Raw genomic sequence first — 21,182 nt, 5'->3', positions numbered from 1 at the left:
ATCCGGCGCCGCTGTTACGCTCTCCGATGCAACGGTGATGTCATCATCCAATGCCGGGGAGCTCCCAGAAACTACACAGAGGCGGAAAATCGTCTTTAAAAAGACGCGTCCTGAGAAGGACGTTCAACTCCGCTGTGTTTTGCTCTTTTAGAGGGAAATTCACTCTTTTAGAATAACTCTTTCGAGTTGTCTGCGCTGTCGAAGCGCCCAGGGGCAAGAATGCACAGCCGTGCACGAATGAGAAAGCCGCTGTTATGCGCCGTCAGATCCAACAGCATGCAGAGCATCAGAGGATTAAACAGGAACTTGGTGTGTAACTCGCAGCAGACTGCATGCACGACCATCGGCTCCGAAGAAATTTTCTGAATGAACTCCCGTATTGCGCCGCTTAAATACCCGTATGTCCGGGGGCGGGACATGCAAATACTGGTTGCCAACTCTCATTGGCCTTTTTTCATAGTTCAGAGGTGAATATCGGCGCTCAAGAGAGACCCCTAGTTTCGATTCTCTGACACAACGTGGAGAGAGCGACAGAAGGGCAATCAGGGTTTTTTATGAGGGGAAAAAGTAATAGTTAGACAAATTGGTAATGTACATTATCCTACCAGTCACCGCCGGGTCTCTGCCGCCTTCAGCAGCTTCCGAAGCGCCTGCTTCGGTTTCGGTCTCAAGTAGAGTCGGAGACTGTGGTGTTGGAGGGGCACTCGAATAGGAGCCGACTTTTGAGAAAAGTGGAGATGGTTGGAATATTTATCCTAATTAAATCTGCTATCCTTCTCCCTTTTAGCTTTCCGTTTTGTGGCTCCACTGCTCCACCGTTTTTTATCCATGTTGTTTGTTTTTTCGATGTCCTCAATTCTCTTTCACACTATCTTCTACCGGCGGTTTTGCCACTATCAACAGTTTCCGCGGTAACCTGACTCATTGTCATCATCAGACACAGCCGACACAGCCAAAAAACTGATCATTATACTTTTTTGTATGCAAATAAATTATTGTTAACACACATACACACAGTTAGTTGGGTCTTGGAGGCCCCCTACAGTTCGGAGGCCCCCGGGCACCGGCCCAATCGGCCCGGTGGTAAATCCGGCCTTGCCATTGAGTGTACACTTTTTGGTTTTTATTGCATAATATAATTCTGTTAAATTTTTCCAAAATACTATTTAAATTAACAAATAAATACAATGTAGTGAAAAAAAACAGTTGGTGTGTTCAGCAGCAAGTTACTAAAAAGATCAATAAATAAATAAATGAGTAAAAACACAATTAGCCTCCTAGTCTCGAGGAGGGCGTGGTCAAGAACCCTGGAACAGTTTAATTTGTATAAACCAATATAGAACTATAAATGCTACTATTAGGAAACTTCAAATATTCTACAACTATATAATCTTTCCTTTCCTAGACTATAAACACAAATTGCACACATTTGCTGACGTAGCATCATGGCCATACCTCAGTGATTTAGCACACAGGCGAGAATGAGAAGAAAAAAAACAAGTACTCAAACTCACCCAGAAGAGTGTTGCATAAACGTTTAGCAAGAACTTGAGAAAGAGGTACGAGCGCCTTTCGCAAATCATAACTGTCGCTCAACATGTTCTCATAAACACTTTCTGGTTTGTTTGTATGGTATGGCAAGCCAAAATGCTCACAATACGCAATAAACTAATTGCTTTTTCACCCACGTTCAACAGCGTTTTAAGGGACTTTGGCACCGTAAAATACGCTGTAGTGATTGCAAATGGATTACGTTAGTGACAAACAAATTAGTGATTTAACGAAAAATGTTAAAAACGCCGTATTTCACGCCGTTTTCCTGTGTATGAAAAGCGCCTCTTTAAACTCCGTTTGGATTGCCACACCACGCAGTTTAAAACGCCGTTTTGGTTGCACAAATACGGAGTAGCCTCTCGCTGCATCCTGCGGTGGACATCCAACCCGGCCACATCCAAGTGTGACGTCAGAAGCCACCACGCCCGTGCCCAAATTGGACACATTCTCATTAACGTTAACATTTAAAAACAGGAAGAAGCATCGAGAAGAGAAGACTAGAAGAAAACACACTTGCAGTTTTAGTATAAACACTGTTCAACATAATACGAATTAGTTGTATGAGAATGAGATGTTACCTGTTGAAAGCAGCTCTTATCACTTTAATAATAATTTGTAATGAGGTCAGTGCGGTGCGGCTGATCACTTGACTTCTGACGTCACACTTGGATGTGGCCGGGTTGGATATCCACCGTAGGATGCAGCGAGCTGTACTTCCAAATACGCGCATTATTTGCGGCATTTTCCTTATAGTATAATGAGTCCCGCCCGTTGATTTCCACAACCAGTAAGTTTGAACTGTTCTCACCCAATCAACAATGAACTGAGTCAGACCAGACAAGTTCATCACTGATCATTTTGGTAATTTAATCCAAACAAACACATCCAGATGGCCAGAAGAAACTTCATTTTGCATTGCAATCAGATCGGTTACTCCATGACATAACAGAATATATAGCAGAAGTTAACACGTACAGGCAGCATGGACAACAAGGTAAGTGGCACATTAAAAGATTTGCATTTTGTAACATAAGACTTGATGGCCCATTGATTTACAAAACAGAATAAGGCAAGAACACAACAGATTTTTCTTTACCAGTATGCATGACTTGTAGACATTATTTTACAGAATTAGACAATCTCTTCAAATATACATTAAATGAAGACATCAAAAACAGGAGCCGTGCAGAGGAGTTCCCCGCTGGTTCAAGAGTGGTTGTCTGAGAATAAACTGGCATATGGTGTGGCTGACAACATCATTTAATAAGCATCCCTTGTTGCAAAAAGCATCAGCATTGTCCAGGAATGCTACAATAGTGATATTGTATTAATCTTTTTTCTAGCAAGTTAGCTTTTTATGGGTATTTAATAGCCTTTATTAATTATAACTAACTTTTAGTTAAGATCACAGATCAAGATAGTAGATAGAGCTATATATTACATAAGCCATTCTGACTACATTCTGTCCCACCCATTGTTTGAAACAATATGAAGATGAGTAAATTATTACCTACATTTTTATTTTTGGGTGAGCTAAACATATAAGTCTGATGAGAGTAACCACAGGTAAATAGCTTCAATATACATTATTGTCTTCATATTTTTGTCTTATTTTATGACCCATCCACAATGTTTTTACATTTCGTTGGACCTTTATAATTGCAATGATTGCCACATTTGACTAATTTAAGGTCATAAGTATCACTGTCAACTAGGGCTGGGTATCGAGTTCGATACATTTTAGGCACCGACCGAATTGCCTCTAAAAAATCGAGTATCGAAATAGGTCTTGTCGTTTGGTACCAAATTTCGATTCCTAAGGGGTTAATCTCGTCAACGTCAGTGAAAAGCATGTAGCATGCTGGATGTGCCCAAATATAAAAGTGCTGGTATCAGAAAATGGTTTGAGTTCCAGGGCTGAGAAAGTATCAGTAACATTGCGAACACTGTTCTACATTACAGAGAAATACTAAACCATAATAATGAGCCTTTAAAATATACTTTTTACAAGCACACGCATGAAGTGAGCCACAGCGACACCGGGAAAAGCGGTAATGATTCTGAATGTGTCGGAAAAACCAGTAAGAGCCATCTTTCAAAAAGTTGAACAACACATTCCAGTTTCATTTTAGTTAAAATAAATAAAAAATAAAGTTCAAAGTTTGAAATCAAGTTGTCTTGCTTTATTGTGTAAGCTTAACACTAACCCTGCTTAATGAAAATTACCCCATAGGACCACCTTTCTTTTTTCCTGGGAGTTTTTTACTTTAGTTTATGTTCAAGTTATCTTATTGAACATTTTTAACAATACCCAGCCCTACTGTCAATAGTAAGGACACCTGGAACACTGTTAAAATAAAAAGTTCCTATTCCCACACCAAAAGTGTTTTCTGATTTACTTTGACCAACAAATGCATTTATAGCTTGCCCCAAAATGTTTACCAGAACATTAAAATAATTATGAAAATGTATAAAGATTCAGATAATTTCCGGAAATATTATTTCAGTGTTTTATTTCACTTTATTACTTTACTGCAATACAATAATGCGAGCATTTATAATTTTATATAATACACTAACCTAGAAGGAAAACATGGTCAGTTAAAGCCATTTAAAACTGTAACATTTAAGTCACTGTGAAATGAAAATTCACAATCCTTTTTTCATATTAGATGTATAGAAGGTTTTTTTTGTATAATTGTTTGCTCTTTTAACCTTTAATCTACAGTAACGTGCACCAACCCCTTTCAACAACATCTCTTCTCTGGTGATGTACAGTACTGTGCAGAAATCTTAAGCATGTTAGATTCTTCACCCCAAATGTTTTTTATAAGAAGAGATAGAAACAAGTGAGACAGACTACATCCAGAAGAACTGTGACAACATCTCCAAGATGCTTGGATGAATCTACCTGTAAATCTACTGTACTGTGAAAAGTTTTAGGCACTTTTATAAAATGAGAATGTCGAAGTTGTTTTTTCTAACTTCTAATCTAAACATGATGTTTTGATATTTCTATTTCCTCCTATGGCCTACTCAAATTAAATTAAGAAAAGTTTGTTATGATAGTTGAGAAAAATGCTCTATTATGCTTTTGGTCTAAATACAAAAAAAAAAGGTTGACAATTATCGCCAATTTGTATATTCAATACATGTTGTAATATGAATTAAAAATGAAAGTTTGAAAACAATAAGTAGCCTATCTGTGATAATAAATGCTATACAGTGAAAATGTTAAATTACAATAATGAGCATTTTGGCGCCCTCTATTGGCATGTATATTTAATTTCAATAGGGTATAACAGGTTCAATAATCATAGCGCTCATAGGCGTAGCTAGACCCTTTTTTCATTGCCTCCCTGTTTTTTTATCTTAGCGCCCATAAAAATCTGCCATGGACTCTTCAGTAAGCTCCATTAAAATCTCTGATTTTGTGATCTCTCTCTCTTCAAGTTTGCTGAAAACAGAGACTACAGTAAATTAGGCCCTGTATTATATATATATATATATATATATATATATATATATATATATATATATATATATATATATACACACATACACATACACATACAGGGCTCAACAATAAGGACTGCCCGATGGCCTGGGGCCAGTGTGAGAGAGATTCGGGCCAGTTGCTAGAACTGTCACTTGCCCGGTCGGTCCAGTGCTGCATTCATAACATTAGTGCAAGCAAACAACAAGCAAGAGAGCACAAAAATTACATTTAGCAAACAAAGTCTTCTAACCAAGGAGTGAGTGCGAGTATATTTATATTGCAAAGATGCTCAAATGCATAATATAGGCTACTGGACGCATCAAGGCACTGTCGCGTGCACACACACAGACACAGAGCGCACTCTCCTACTGTCCTCGCTCTTTTACAAGTGTCTTAGCAGCAGCTATACCAATGTGTAGAAAATAGCAGGAAAAAAACCCACTTAATGAATTTCAGAGTGGGATTTAACTGTGCAACATTTTAAGTATCCACACATTCCGTGGTCACAGAGATCAAAATCCCCACATTTTTTGTTTTTACATGTTGGTGAAAATGTGTAATTCACACGAACAAAAGAAATCAACAGTTTCTTTCTATATGAAGAAAAATCCATGTCTCTCCTTGCATATGTCTCATCATCATCTCTCTCCAAGCAGCGTAGTCTGTTTAACATGCATGTGCTCTCGTAAAGGCACATTTTCTCATTTATTCACCCTTAGAGATAAAGCACCGAATGAGATGTAATAAACTTTTAAACCCCAGTTATACACGTGTCTGGAAATCACGAGCTGCTCAATAACCAAAATGTAAGTAGGCCTATACATTTAATTAGGTAATGTTTCAAAACGTAAACATTAATTTGACATTATAATGTCATTTGATGTGAAAAGAAGCACGATCACTATGGCTATTAGGCTATTATTATTAGAGCTGTTCAGCTGCAGGGTGAAGATGAATATTTGAAACAGTCTACTTCATATCATCCTCTTAAAACACCTGATACATGTCTCAAGTCAGTGTAGGTCTTGTTTGAGTTGTCTGATTTCATGTTATATACACATTGTTAATTCACAGATTAGGCCTAATATCTACCTACTGTATATTACACATCACAGCCGATTTAGTCAAGTCTGTTCTCTCAGCCAATAATCAAATCTTTAACTCAGTGACTAAATCTTTGATCCTTCTTGTGAAAACACTACACATGGGCAAAAGTTGCATGACTTTAACGGGTGACCGAAAACCCATCATCTCCTCCACAGAACTAATACACTGATAACAGTGTAAATGGCAGGACGGCTGAGGTTAATATGATGTATTTATGAATTTATATCTTTATAGCACGTATATGTGCATAAAGCATATATCATATCTTGCAAATTATAAATGTGATACAATTTTGTGGGACATTGTATTTTCTTCTCCCCAATTTGGAATGCCCAATTCCCAATGTGCTCTAAGTCCTCGTGGTGGTAAATTGACTCACCTAAATCTGGGTGGCGGAGGACAAATCACAGTTGCCTCCACATCTGAGACCATCAATCCACGCGTCTTAGACCAATTAATTAAACATGGATTTGAACACTAAATATTAAAATACCTAAATACCTTCTGCAAATCTGTAAAAAGATCTTGAACTTATTTAAATATATTCTATAATATAAATATATTCTATCCTAACAAATACCAAATAGGCCTAATATTCCCCAAAATAAGCATTGTGCTATATAAAGAATAACATTCTGAGTAATTTGCTGTTGGTTTGACATCTTTAAGTCAAATGGTCTTGGAGTAGAATTACATTATATGGATTAAATATTTTATATAAAAACTCTCAAATAAAAACTCCCAAAAATAAGCCTTCGCGTGATATGAGCGTGAAGCGATCGTTTGTGTCACGCAACTGCTTTCGGGTCCATTAATAACGTATAATTTGCGATTAAGGGCAGCCGATGGACTTTCTGCACTCCTTGGTTAAGATGGTACCCCCTAAGGGAGTTGGTGCCCTACAGTCTGCGTATGATGCCTGTAAGGAGCGGTGGTCGCCTACTCCATAGATATAATTATATCATAGACATAACCCTACCCCTAAACCTAACCTCACAAACATCTTTCTGTATTTTAAATTATGGGGACACTTAAAATGTCCTTATAAACCACATTCATAGCATATACCCTTGTAATTACCAATTTGTAACCTAAAAAAATATCCTCGTAAACCCTTCCACACACACGCGCACACACGCGCATACACGCGCGCGCGCGCACACACACACAGACACACACACACACACACACATTCCTTCAGTTTCAGTGTTGCGATCACTGCAGACTATTAACGCACTTCCGCAGATATAAAAAATGGAAAATACTGTAAGCAATTGATTTATGCCCTGTGACTGCGGACAAGTGCAATGGATACTACTTTGGATCCCCTTTCAACATCTTTTCTTTACGACGAGGAGGATGGAAACGAGACTTCCACCAATCTTTTCGAGCAACCTGACTGGCAAGTGGCACTCTGGGCGATTGCATATACTTTAATCGTAATCGTGTCCATCGTTGGGAATGTCACTGTTATTTGGATCATTGTGGTACATAAACGAATGAGGACAGTGACCAACTACTTTATTGTTAATCTCGCCTTTTCTGATGCGTCAATGGCAACTTTTAACACGGTCTTCAATTTCGTGTATGCTTTGCACAATGACTGGTATTTTGGTTTAGGATACTGTAAATTTCAAAACTTCTTTCCAATAACAGCTATGTTTTCAAGCATTTATTCAATGGCAGCTATTGCTGTTGACAGGTAAGGAGGACGACAAAGCATTTATACATAGGCTATTACTTTTAAATATCTAAATTAATATTTCCATCATCATCATCTTACATTATCATCACTTTGGCCCCTGCTAATGAGAAATAAAACAACTTATATGTCATATAGCTTATAGAGTAATATTGTTTGAATACAGGTGAAGTAGGACATGTAAGTTTAATCATCTACTGTATCATTATGTAGCCTATTTAATTCCATCACTTAAATTTAGCATATACTAAACTAGTATGGAATGACACTGGTGTGGGCATTTGGATCATATTTTGATGAGGAATAAAATCTTATATGTATTTCATATAGCCTTTAGTTATATAGATTAGTCATTGTTAATACATGAAAATGTTAGGCTCATGTAAATTCTAAAATGATGTTTCGATTTGAACAAGGACTGTCATATTGTTTTAACTGTCAGTGGGTCTGACTTGTTGACTGAAAACCTGTGTGCATGTATATCGTATAAAACAGCATATCCCCCAAACATATAACCTGCAACATTAACATTCCAGCCTGTATTTATTTAATAAGCTATTACATAGGGGAGAACAGGGCTAGTTGTCACACTTTTTACTCTAGTGAATATTCTCATTCTCATGTTTGAAAGTAAATGTGTATATAGACACAGTAAAGTCCTGAAAAGATATGCAGCTCATTAAACCCAATAGTGGGCTGTTGACAACTATGTTATCACATGTTGTCAACATTTATGAAAATACCCTTGTCCTGAGAACAGTTCATTTTAAGTATGACCCTTACCTGAGTGTATGCTGCTAGTGTGTTCACTTGATTCGCAACAACTATAGAAAAAATATGGTGATGGAATTTTAGCTTGGATGATAGATTTCACATAAATGATTCTAATTTAAGTGTGTTTATGTTGTTTAAAAACAACATAAACCACTGCTAGAAAAACAGAAAAAACACCTTTGTGTACCATAACTTGTCTTTTCATTACCCCAAATGACAACTCTCCCCTATATGTTGAATATTGCAGAATATATGTGGAACCATAAATGTAGCTAAGCAGACATAAAAGGATAGTGAGAGATGCACACTTAAAATGCTGAACTAGGTCTAGAGCTTAGATGTTTGAGTCTGCGTTGATCTGCATATTCACAAAAAGGGGTCAGATTCTACAGTACATTAGTGCTCCGTCTCTTGAGTGATTTGAATTATTAATTTTCAACTACACTGAAAAAAAAAGTGAACTTGAAGGTGCGCTCAGTCACTTTTTTTTACCATTTAAAAAAGTTTTACTCCTAATGAAATAAATAGCAATTTTGATAAAAATGTATAAAACCATTACTTCTGAGATGAAAACTCAACCTTATAAGCACCTAAGCGGTGATTCTACATTTATTCTACATGGTGAGGATCCCCTCATGGGGGATGCTATGTTAGAATCACACCAGCCGAATACTACTTGATTAATCTCAGTAACTTTACTGATATTGGACACTTAAAGTAATCATGACTGGCTGTGAATGAATTTCTACATTGTAATGGAAAACTATTGCATTTGAATTATGTTGCATCCATACCCCTAGGTATCGGTGTAAGTCCAAGATGCCATACATAAAAAAACACTGACATGTGCTTTAAGAAATGGGCTTTAAGTGGTAACATCTAAAGTCAAAAATATATATTTTTAAAAACCAAGAAAATAATTTTAATGGTTAGATTGAGAAGAAATTGCACATTGAGGTAACAATTGCAGGTTATCATTTTAATAATTTACACTTTTGTCAACACCTTCAATATATATTAAGCCCATATTTGATACTAGGTATTGCTAACAGTTATAGCCATGTTGTAACGGCTAAAAACACATCTTTTCCAAAAGCACTTAACCGGTCAATAATAATAAAAAAAAAAAAAAAAAAAAAAAAAAAAAAAAAAAAAAAAAAAAAAAAAATATATATATTTACATTTCTTGTTGCACTTAAATCTGTTTTGTATACTATTATGATGATAGTAAAACTTTGTAATATGGCACTTTTTGTACCACTGTCTCCCTAAGATGATTCGCTGATGTTCTTCCTCTTTTGTAAGTCGCTTTGGATAAAAGCGTCTGCCAAATGAATAAATGTAAATGTAAATGTGTCACCATCATAGATAATCTACAATGTACAAATTAAGTCTTTGTCCAGAGGAAGCGAGAAAGCCTGCATTTAAAGCCATGTCATTACCATCTTCTGTACGTAGTAAGTCAAGCTGGTGTTGATCTGACTGCAGATCCAATAATTTATATTTGCAAATGGTCAATTAGGGTTTTGCAGCACACTTGCAAAACAGTTTTGCTTTGACTTTTTAGTTTGTCTGTACTAATGACATCAAAATCTGTTTACATTGATGACAAATCCGATTTTAGAGCGTGAGACCAACTACTAGATGATAATTACATTTACATTTACATTTATGCATTTGGCAGACGCTTTTATCCAAAGCGACTTACAGTGCACTTATTACAGGGACAATCCCCCTGGAGCAACCTGGAGTTAAGTGCCTTGCTCAGACACAATGGTGGTGGCTGTGGGGATCAAACCAATGAGCTTCTGATTAACAGTTGTGTGCATTAGCCCACTACGCCACCACCACTCCTACACGCCACCACCACTCCTTAAGCACAGCAAATAACTCAACCAATCAATTTTCCTTTTGTGTTTGTGCTCCAGCAAAACATTTAGCATGCAGTAGAAAAACTCAACAGCCATGTAATACATTGAATGTTAATATGTTAGCAAGCAAGGTGAATTTTGTTGTTTTATTGGCAGCCTTCACAATTATGTCACTTTTTGTTGTATAACTTACTGGAAGCATTTTGAAGGGCACCATTCACTTCCATTAAGATGTTTGGCTGACATCCACAGATATATGGCGATAATCCACCCCATGAAGCCCAGGCTCTCCTCCACCACTACTAGAGTTCTGATCGGCATAATCTGGACTGTGGCATTTTCACTGGCTTTCCCCCAATGTTATTACGCCAGTACCAAGTTCTTTTTCCCCCGGACTGTCTGTATGGTAGAATGGCCTGACGATTATGGAGGAAAACATCAGCTCTCGTAAGTAATTTGACCAAAAATATTTATTCATTTAAATTGCGTCACAAAATTTTCACTAACAATTTAAAGTGTATTTCTATTTTTTATGGCTGCTCCATTCCCCTTGATTCATATGTCATTGTTAATAACAATGACCTTTTTCTTGTGCTAATGAGGTATATTTCAAACAAAGATTTGACTGATGATGTGGTGCTTAATTTGATTAGGTATCAGATTGCTGTGATTATCCTGATCTACTTGCTCCCTCTGCTGGTGATGTTGGTGACCTATAGTCTGGTGGGCCAGAAGCTGTGGGGCAGTAAGATCCCAGGAGAAGCATCAGACCACTACCAGAACCAGATCCAGGCTAAACGCAAGGTCAGCAATGCTTGTATTTGCACATGAAACTTTGTAAATCATTTAAAAGTTTTATTTTTATTTAATTAGCTTATTATTTATTTATGACTTTAAATCTTATTTATTATATTTGCATATTCAATTTTATTAAATTGTTGAATAGCACCTAACTAACCTAAGTCACTAATACACCTAACAAACATAACTTGATGTCAGAGTACTCTATGTTATTTAAGTTTCAGAACTCAAAACTTTCTCCTTATTGCAAAAAGAGCATTTGTTGAAACCAAGCTGCCAAAACGACTCGTGCTCTACTTCCTCCATATTGTGATGTCACACTGTGGTATACATTTGTATTTGACTGCCTCCACAACAACACATTATGGCTGCATCTATCTAATGACATTGATAATCGACTAATCTAATGATTATAACAATGATTATTCAACTATTAGGGTGATTATTTAAACTGTTATTCATTAGCTCTTATCCCACTATGCAGTTTGTGCACCAAGTTAAAAGGTTGTATTAAACGTGCTTACAATAAAGAGGACAAAATCCTCTTTTAAAAATACCTTTAAATGACATTCAATGAATGAAAGGGAGGAAAATACTTTTTATTAGGCTTAATTCAGTGACAAATTCACTGCAATGAATCCTTTTATCAAGTGTTTTTGTCTTGTTTTCTGTTTAAAATTGTCAAAATATCCTTAAAACAAGCTATATTTACTGTAGAAGCAACATATAAGATATTTAGACTTGCTTTAAGAGAACTGATCTTGAATATAAGTATATTTTGTATATGTGTATTTTTTTCACTTGGTTATACTTCTGCCAGTGCTGTAAAGACAAAATATACTTACATTAAAGATCTATTCTCTGAAAGCTAGTCCAAATATCTTATATGCTTCTTCTAAGGTGAATGTATCTTGTTTTAAGGATTTAGATATTTTTTAAATATTTTAAATTGTAATATTACATTCAATATTCTCAGATAACAATTTTTCTTCTGCAGTATAGCTCCTAAAGTAAAATAGTTTAAGATATTTATATTGGAAAATAAGCCAAAACAAATCAAAAACGTATTTTGTTGCAGTATATAATGGGGTGAAGACTACCCTCTCACCTTTTTGTTCACTTCAATCTATCTTTTACTTAGTCACTCTGGCTCAATTTTCGAATGATAATAATTTTTTTCAAAACAATACGTTCAAATCTCTGAACATTTAGTTTCTTGTTCACAACAGATTTTAATTTCTTATTATATTAAAGAAATTGCACATGTTTTGGCACGTGTGCAAAAGAGTAAGTACAATTTGCACAATGACTAAATGCACATGGCTTGCTGACAAAAACTCATGAGTTGATTCTCAGTGAAATTTTCATACTCTTCACAACTTCTAAAAATTCTTCATCGTGTGAGCCATCACATGCAAAATGATCCATTCAATTATCGAAATCTGTCAGCTATGCATGTACATTCCATAAATACTGTATCTATGACATGGAAAGTTTGTGATGTCTGCTGAATCTCTGGCCAGACCAACAAGAGCGACAGGATGTCGACCAAGAAGATGGGAACTTGTAGTGTATGTACTGTGAGGAGGTACAGTTTATTGTTTTTGACAGAACTACTGCAGGTTTTTTCATTGTTGCAGGGGGTTTGCTTTGTTATTAAATTTTTTTTTTTGCATGGATGTCATTTTGTGGCAATATTCTAACATGCAAATTAGAATTTTCTGTTTACATGTAACACATTGCTACAAAAATAAATTTACTGTATACATACAAATGTGCATATCATTTTTCGGTGTACTACAGTATTGTACAGTATTGACTTTTCCACGTAAGTTTTTATCTACTGTTGAAATCGGTATCTAAAAAGCTCAGTGTGATACACAATAGCATTCCGCTATTATACTGGCATTCTTGTAAAGTACATTAATCAGTCAGTGTCAACAAAGAAGTAGAACAAAAAATGAAATTGTATATAACAAACATTTCCAGGGTTGACTGCCATGGTAAAAAAACAACTAAACATTTTCCTCAGTACGGCTCACTGGCATTGGCCAATTTGCTGAACAATAACTAGGTTTTGAAGAATTAATTAAATGTTTTTGGTGAGTTACTACATTTTGCAGACATGCAATAGAGTTGTGATGCCCCATAAAACAGTTGTGACAATTGCACTTACAGTTTAGAGAATGTTAAGACTGTTTCAAAAAATGAGCCAAAGCGATTGAGAAAAACTGTAATAAAGCTGCATATAGCCAATTTTCTTTAAGATAAGAAACACAGAGTGATGCATATATTATGATTCAATATTTTGCAAGCCATCACGTTATAATCTAGTTGCAGCAAGCATGTGAGAGAGTGTGCATCAGCTGGGATGCAGTTTTCTCTCCCCCTTAGATCAGGTCACTTCACGCAACTCATAGAAGCGGCGCTGACTGCACAGAGAAATGACAGTTTTGGAGTTTGCACTAATTTACATGACCTGCTTCCTTATTATTTGAACTATAATAAAGGATGCATTAAATGTATAACAGCAGGTGTTTCCTTTAAAGATGCTCAACACGCAAGTTTTGCTTCAGTGGAACTGCAGCTCCAGCTCTGCTTTATTTCACAATGAGAGTACTTCTGTATTTACTTATTTTGTATTTTTTTATAATTCCCACATACTTATATATATTCCCATATACATGTATATATACACTCAGCAAAAAAGAAACGCCCTCTCACTTTCCCATGGCAGAAGACTGACATTCCTGTCAGAACTAAGTATGTGTGGTACTGGAGTGTCATGTTAGGATGAGCATGTAGGAAGGTTACCACATGAGGGAGGAGGATGTATTCCCTGTAACGTACAGCATTGAGATTACCTGCAATGACAACAAGCTCAGTCCGATGTGTGTTCCTGGTGTAACTTGGGCAGTTGTTGTTGCCATTCTGTGCCTGTCCCACAAGTGTGATATTCAGGCGATCCTGTGCAGGTGTTGTTACACGTTGTCTGCCACTGCGAGGATGATCAGCTGTACCTCCTGTCTCCCTGTAGCACTGTCGTGGAGTCTCACAGTATGGGCATCGCAATTTATTGCCCTGGCCACATCTGCAGTCCTTATGCTTCCATGCAGCATGCCTAAGGCACATTCACACAGATGAGCAGGGACCCTGGTCATCTTACTTTTGGTGTTTTTTAGAGTCAGTAGAAAGGTCTCTATAGTGTCCTAAGTTTTTATAACTGTGACTTTAATTGCCTACCGTCGCATTAATTTTTTATGGTTTATTGAAAAAGCATTAAAACATTGTTTAAACACTTTACAATAAAGATCTGTAAAGTTATTTGGATTTTTTCTTATCCAAATAGTGCTGTATTAAAATCAAAGTGTGCTTCAACTAATTATTAGTTCAGGGTGTGCACATTTATGCAGTTAGCTTATTCTAAGTTTTATTTATTTGTTTTTTCTCTGAAAAGTATCACATTGGCTTCAGTGGCATTGCATAGGTTGTAATTGTTACATTAAAGGTGCAAAAAGTCTGATATAATTTATCATTATCTCTGTCTTGTTGTTGTATTGTTTATGCACTGGAAGCTTCTGCCACCAAGATAAATTCCTTATAGGTTATAGTTAACTTGTCATGTCACAAACCTGCCTTAGCTGAGTCATAAATCAGACAGATGAAGATGGTTTTACTTTACTTTATTCTTGTTTTCTGCTGTGTATTTAGGAGAAATATGCTAGTATCCATCTAGATTGCTGTTCACAGTGTCTGCGCTACTGTGTTAAAATAACCACATCTGCAACGGACGGAACATTACAACGGACACAAAACGGACACAAAACATTAAAATGGCTTCTGGCCAGGAAATTCGCTTTTTCATCTTTCACATTTTCTTTCTTTCTTTTGTGCCCGTAATGATAAGCCCATCCACTGGCCATTTTCATCATTGGCTCCTGCCACTGCATTTTTATTGGATTATAGTTCTTAGTGTAGAAGGCTAAGAAAGACTCATGCAATTTTTGCAATTTGTTAAAGGTTGTGAAGATGATGATAGTGGTGGTGACGACCTTTGCAATATGTTGGCTCCCGTACCACATCTACTTCATTCTGGGGAGCTTCAACAGGGATATATACAAGCAGCACTATATCCAGCAGGTCTATTTGTCCATCTTCTGGCTGGCCATGAGTTCCACTATGTATAACCCCATCATCTACTGCTGTCTGAACCAAAGGTAATGACACACTATAGTACCTCCTTTGTGAGAAATCAGATGTTGGTCGTATAAACAAGTGGATATTTAGTGCAGCATTTGCCTTAATGTATTCATTAAGAACTCTTTTTATAAGGTTGGACTTCAAGAACTTAGTCTTGAATTGAAGGTACACTGTTGATAAAGCATTTATTCATCTCTTTTAAAATAGATTTACATAAAAAATTTAAATAGACTTTTTAATGTCGAACTAGGCTTGGTGTCACAAGTGATCTAAATATACATTAAAGTGGTAAAACTTTACATTAATTTACCCTTTGTGAAGGGTTTATGAAGGGGTTCGTAATTTATTTTAAAATGTATTATAAATCATTGACATGCGGTTATAACAACATGCATTAAAAGTGTCTACTTTAAGGTCAAGTCACACTACACCAACCAACGCCGACAATTACCAACATTCTAAAGTTGGCCATTGGATTTAGAATGTTGGAAACATAATGGTTATGTTCACACTGCACCAACAGACTTCGTTACGGAGAGTCAGAGTGGATGTCTTATGTCTTTGTGTCGTTCTTTACCTGAAAAAACAACAAATGAAATGAAAGAGGTTGTGGGTGAAGCCTTGGTAGTTGTGATGTGAGAGACAGTGCACTTATTTAAATTTATGCAGAGAACTGCAAGCAGATGATGTCCAGATCTTTCAAAATTTTGCTCGGTATGCCCCCAATCAGTTTCAAGAACTACTTCAGATGGTAACACCAATAATTCAGAGGCAAACTACACATTTTAGAGATGCCATTTCACTCTGTGAACTCCTAATGATTACACTTTGTTTCCTGGCAACAGGTAATAATCTCATATTTTATCCCTTGAAATGTTAATTTAACCAAATAACAGTATTTATTACAGTAATTAATCAAGATCAATTAAGCTATTTAAGTGAAAAACAGCTATTTAAGTGGAAAAACAGCTATGTTGTACCTATTGGAAAATTTTTGTAACCTGCTCTAATTGTTTCCTAATGGATGATCAACTTTAACTGAACTTATTCCCAAAACATGTAGAGCCATCTACCATGTTATCCAAGAAAGACCTCTTAAGGTAGGTGTGGCAGGCGGAGGGCGGGGCCGGTCGTGATTCTACACACCTGGCCCCTTATCAGGCTAATCAACCCTCCGAGAGGGATAAAAGCCGACTGGACAGTGGTGCAACAGAGAGAGAGAGAGCGTTTACGTGCAGCTGTCCATCATATGTGTGTGTTTGTGTTAAAGTTTTTAATAAAATATAATTTATATTGTCAAAACGGATCTCGCCTCCTCCTTTACATTAATCCCTTTACAGTAGGTTATGTGATAAGATACGATCATTGTTAGATCATACATTGTAAGTTATAAACATTTAACATTTGCGATGTCGCTTCTTACTTCATACATCAGAATACTAAAAATGGCATACGGTTAAGTGGATGATCCCGACTGATACCAAAACACAAGAGATGATCTTTACCAGGTACCAAAATAAACAAATTTATTTAAATAACACTTCAATACATAATTACCGTTTCTCAAATAATATGTTGGTGTGCGCTCTTGTGCTTTAAATATGCGCATCGTTACGGAGCTGTCAGGTCCAGTGGTGCTGAACAAGGTAAAAGCTTTCAGCACTATGTCATTTAATAATAGTGCTAATGCTATTCTATGCACAGAGATCAATGATGCATGCTATATGAATGCATGGTATGTGATTACACGTGATGTCGTCATAAGGACTTCATAAGAAAGAAATGTCAGCTGAACACTTGGCGAGAAATGGCACCACACTTCCAAATGCTGTAACCAAATGCTTCATTCCTTTTTGCTATTAACACAATTTTACAGTTTATATGTGTTGGGAACAAAACAAAGTAATTTCACATCCAGAAATCTGCCATTTTTATATTTTAAACAGAGATTTAGCACACCTCCTGCTAGCACCTAGCTCACACGCTTTCGTTTCCATGGTGTTTTCGGGGACGTTTCCCTCATTGTCATGGCAACAGTTCGTGGCCATATCAAATTATTTCAGAGTTTGTTGGAAAATCCTACCACACTGCTCAGACATTCCACGACCCGACAACAGATGCCAACAATCGCCGACAGATGCCGACAGGGTTAACATACTGATCCGACAAAACCTTTTGGTGTCTGTCGGTGCAGTGTGAACTGGCCTTTACTTAAAGGGATAGTTCACCCAAAAATAAATCAGTAATTGTTTACTGACTCTGTGATGTTATAACCCCATATGACTTTCTTTCTTTTTCTTAAATAAACTTTGACATTTTGAAAATATTTTGTACTCAGTGATGTCATACAACGGTAGTTTTATTGTGAACACCTCTTCGAGATATAAAAGGATGCAAAAGTATAATTCAGAAGTCTGATAAATTATTACATGTGACTCATGACTGTTCTGAAATCATAAGGTTTGGTGAGAAACCTTACCGTCACAACGACAGTGGCAACAGAACATAACTTACCTGCACACAAACCAGAGAACTAAACATGTCTGAAGAGTTTAAAGTCTAAGTATAGATGCATTTCTATGGCCAGCCTTTTATGTTTGAAACTGAGTACTCAGAAATCAAACTGAGAGGGACTGATGAGGCTGAGGAAGCCACAGTCACACAGTGTCCTAACCTGACCAAACGACACATGATAAAAGTTATATTTTCCAAGTTAATCAGAGATTTTGTACCAATCAGCCGTGACAAGTGGCGAGACATTCTGCAGATCGCTTGTTTTGTATTTGTGCCGTTGCGCCGTGTAAGCCTGTCCATTGTGATCCGGTCCAAAATCTCTCATAACAGTATATTGATGCCGGCATCTCATGAGCCATTTAAAAATGATTCGAATTTGGCTGATCATTTTATACTTACAGAATGTTTTGCTGAGGTCTCGCTCTCTTCAGTCTGAGTGGTTCAGCATGGAAAAGAGGTGACACATACCAGCACCATCATCCACCTTTCTCTCGGGTTCTTTCAGTTCACTCTGTCTTTGTAGCTGCCTTCACCCTCCTATATCTCGCTGTTTGATAGAGTACTCTGTTTCAAATTAATAAGGCTGGGCATAGAAATGCAAATATTTTACCACTTTTACCACTCTTCAGACATGTTTAGTAAGTTCTGTTATATGGTTTGTGTACAGCTGTGTTGTGTTCTGTTGTCACTATCGCTGTGGCAAACCTATTGTTAAATAAACAAAATGAGTTTTCACTTGAACACCCCATCTCATGAGTAAGTACAGCATAACTGTTGCTCTCGTGCAGTCTTTATGAACATGCACAGGACAGCAACGCTCGGTCAAGAGTTCCACTAAATAATAGAATATATTTTGGTTTGTTTCTCACCAAACCTTTGTGCATGCTTTCAGAACAATCACGAGTCTCATGAATTAATTTATTAGACTTCTGTATTATAATTGTATGTCCTTTTGAAGCTTGAAGAGATGGTCACCATAAAATGCTATTGTATGACATCACTGAGCACAAAATATTTTCACAATTTCTCCCTTCATATGGGGTTATGACAACACAGAGTTGAGTAAACAAAAACTGAATTGAATTTTTGGGTGAACTATCCCTTTAACAAAGCAAACAATATGTAAAGTGTTACTACTAAAATACTATCAGAAGTAATAGACTAATACAATGGGCACTATTTAATTTACATTAACATTTTAAATGGCTGTTTCAATTATCGGGATTGGACGATATTTGTCCAGAATTGTCTAATTATTAGAAGTGGTCCTTCTGCCTATAGTGTCAGTTCCAAATCTATACACAAAGTCAACTGGATAATCAACATTTTTGATGAATTTTAGGTAAACATTGTGTAAGACAAGTGTTCATTCTACTTCAGGAATTTTTTTTATACATCTTATTTACCATTATTCAATTGTTGTATGTTCAATTGCCATCTCCCACCCTGCTCTCTAGTTAAACCCATATCAGTCGACTACTAATTATCAGTGCATGTTATATGGTTACAATGGCTCTTTTAATGCATAGGAAGTTTACATCTAGGACCTTCTGTCTCTGTAGATTCCGCTCAGGTTTCTGCAAAGCATTCCAGTGGTGCCCCTTCATCAAGATTTCTGAGGAGGACAACATGGAGCTGCAACACATGAGAACTTTCCATATGAGACGTAGTTATCGTACCGAGACCACCAGCGTGGTGGTCCATAACCATATCGATGGTGAGATGGGAAGGGAAAGATAGGGAGAGAGAGACACGCCTGTTGACCTCACTTTGCATTCAATACCTCACAGTACGTTCAGAATTTGTATTTCTGTTAATAGTGTTCTGTGATGGGCTTTAACAGGTGGTGTATTAATATATTCCCATTGCAAGAGCACCAAGCCTTATTTGTTTCTTTGTTGCTGCTTAGAGTATTAGCATATTTGTGTTCCGCATTGGCTTATATAAAATATACTGTACCCAGTATTGTTGTTTCATAAACCATATAACAATTCATTTTTCTATCTGTAAATACTGGTTTAAGTTAAAAAATATAACATTAGATTTGTCTGTGCACCTATACCCTAGGTCAAGCTTATGGACTGCTGACTGATGTACATTTAAGAATAAATAGTACTGTGACCATCAGTTTATATGGTTGTGCTGAAAAAAATAGAGAAAATGAGGAGGGAAATGATGTTTTGCTTAATTATCTATAGAGAAAAAAAATCATATAAAGGCTAGCAAACACATAAATTAAACCAAACAGACATTTTCACATTGTACTTGTACTGTACAGACAAGCAAGCTCATAAATCGGTGGTACTAACCGTATACATCATGTATTTCATTTAATATATGTTTGCATGTACATACAAATACTGTTTTGATGTAAATTAAGTATTTTGTTAGATTGATTAAAGAGACTTCTTAGTGAAGTTTAGCTCCATTTTAGCCCAGAGATTAATTCTAAGATCTAAGTGAGATTTAATTTGATTTATATGACACATAAATAAAAAAAATATTCATCATCCAACACATTCCAAATCAGCACACTGATTCTTAAACATGTGTACAGTGGTGGCCAAAAATGTTGACACCCTTGGTAAATATGAGCAAAGAAGGCTGTGAAAAAAAATCTGCATTGTTTATCTTTTTGATTTTTCATTAAAAACAAAATCACACATATCTAACCTTTATTTGAAGTAAAACAATTGAAACAGGGGAAAAATCTCATTATTAAATATTTTTCTCCTAAACACACTGGCCACAATTACTGGTACCCCTAGAAATACTTATGAGAAAAATATATCTGAAGTATATCCCATTCATATTTAATACATTTTAGTATTATAGTATAATTATATAGAAATTGTTCAGCCATGACTTCCTGTTTCACAGGGGTATAAATATGAGGTAACACACAGGCCAAATCATAAATTAATCATAAATCACAGTGAGTTAGACTAAAGAATATAGTTCTGATGTGCGGCAAAAGATTGTTGAGCTTCACAAAATGGGAAGTGGCTAAAAGAAAATAGCCAAAGCATTGAAAATACACATTTCCAACATCAGGGCAATAATTAACAAGTTCCAATCAAATGAAGATGTGAAGAACTGGCCTGGAAAAGGACGCATGTCTATATTTTCTCCACACACACTGACAATCAGACATCACCTA

The 21,182-nt window shown here is 36.3% G+C and overlaps 2 protein-coding genes across 2 annotated transcripts in view; one reads left to right on the top strand and one right to left on the bottom strand.

The window, feature by feature from the left end:
• The window catches only part of LOC127617436 (uncharacterized), a 121,883-nt gene that overhangs the window by 65,969 nt on the left and 34,732 nt on the right, over positions 1-21,182 (bottom strand). The window lies entirely within an intron of this gene.
• Positions 7,468-19,762, top strand: LOC127617527 (neuromedin-K receptor-like). The gene is made up of 5 exons (XM_052089487.1): positions 7,468-7,862; positions 10,760-10,954; positions 11,161-11,311; positions 15,329-15,525; positions 19,585-19,762. Exons 1-5 carry the CDS (start codon positions 7,468-7,470, stop codon positions 19,760-19,762), a joined length of 1,116 nt encoding a protein of 371 aa, XP_051945447.1.

This window comes from Xyrauchen texanus, chromosome 24, assembly GCF_025860055.1.
Source record: "Xyrauchen texanus isolate HMW12.3.18 chromosome 24, RBS_HiC_50CHRs, whole genome shotgun sequence".
Lineage (NCBI taxonomy): Eukaryota > Metazoa > Chordata > Actinopteri > Cypriniformes > Catostomidae > Xyrauchen > Xyrauchen texanus.
This window is presented reverse-complemented; position numbering and strand designations above follow the sequence as displayed.

Coding starts and splice junctions, on each gene's coding strand:
- LOC127617527 (XM_052089487.1), top strand. CDS start 7,468: ATGGATACTACTTTGGATCCCCTTTCAACATCTTTTCTTTACGACGAG. Junction 7,863..10,759: donor GCAGCTATTGCTGTTGACAG/GTAAGGAGGACG, acceptor TGACATCCACAG/ATATATGGCGATAATCCACC. Junction 11,312..15,328: donor AGATCCAGGCTAAACGCAAG/GTCAGCAATGCT, acceptor AATTTGTTAAAG/GTTGTGAAGATGATGATAGT.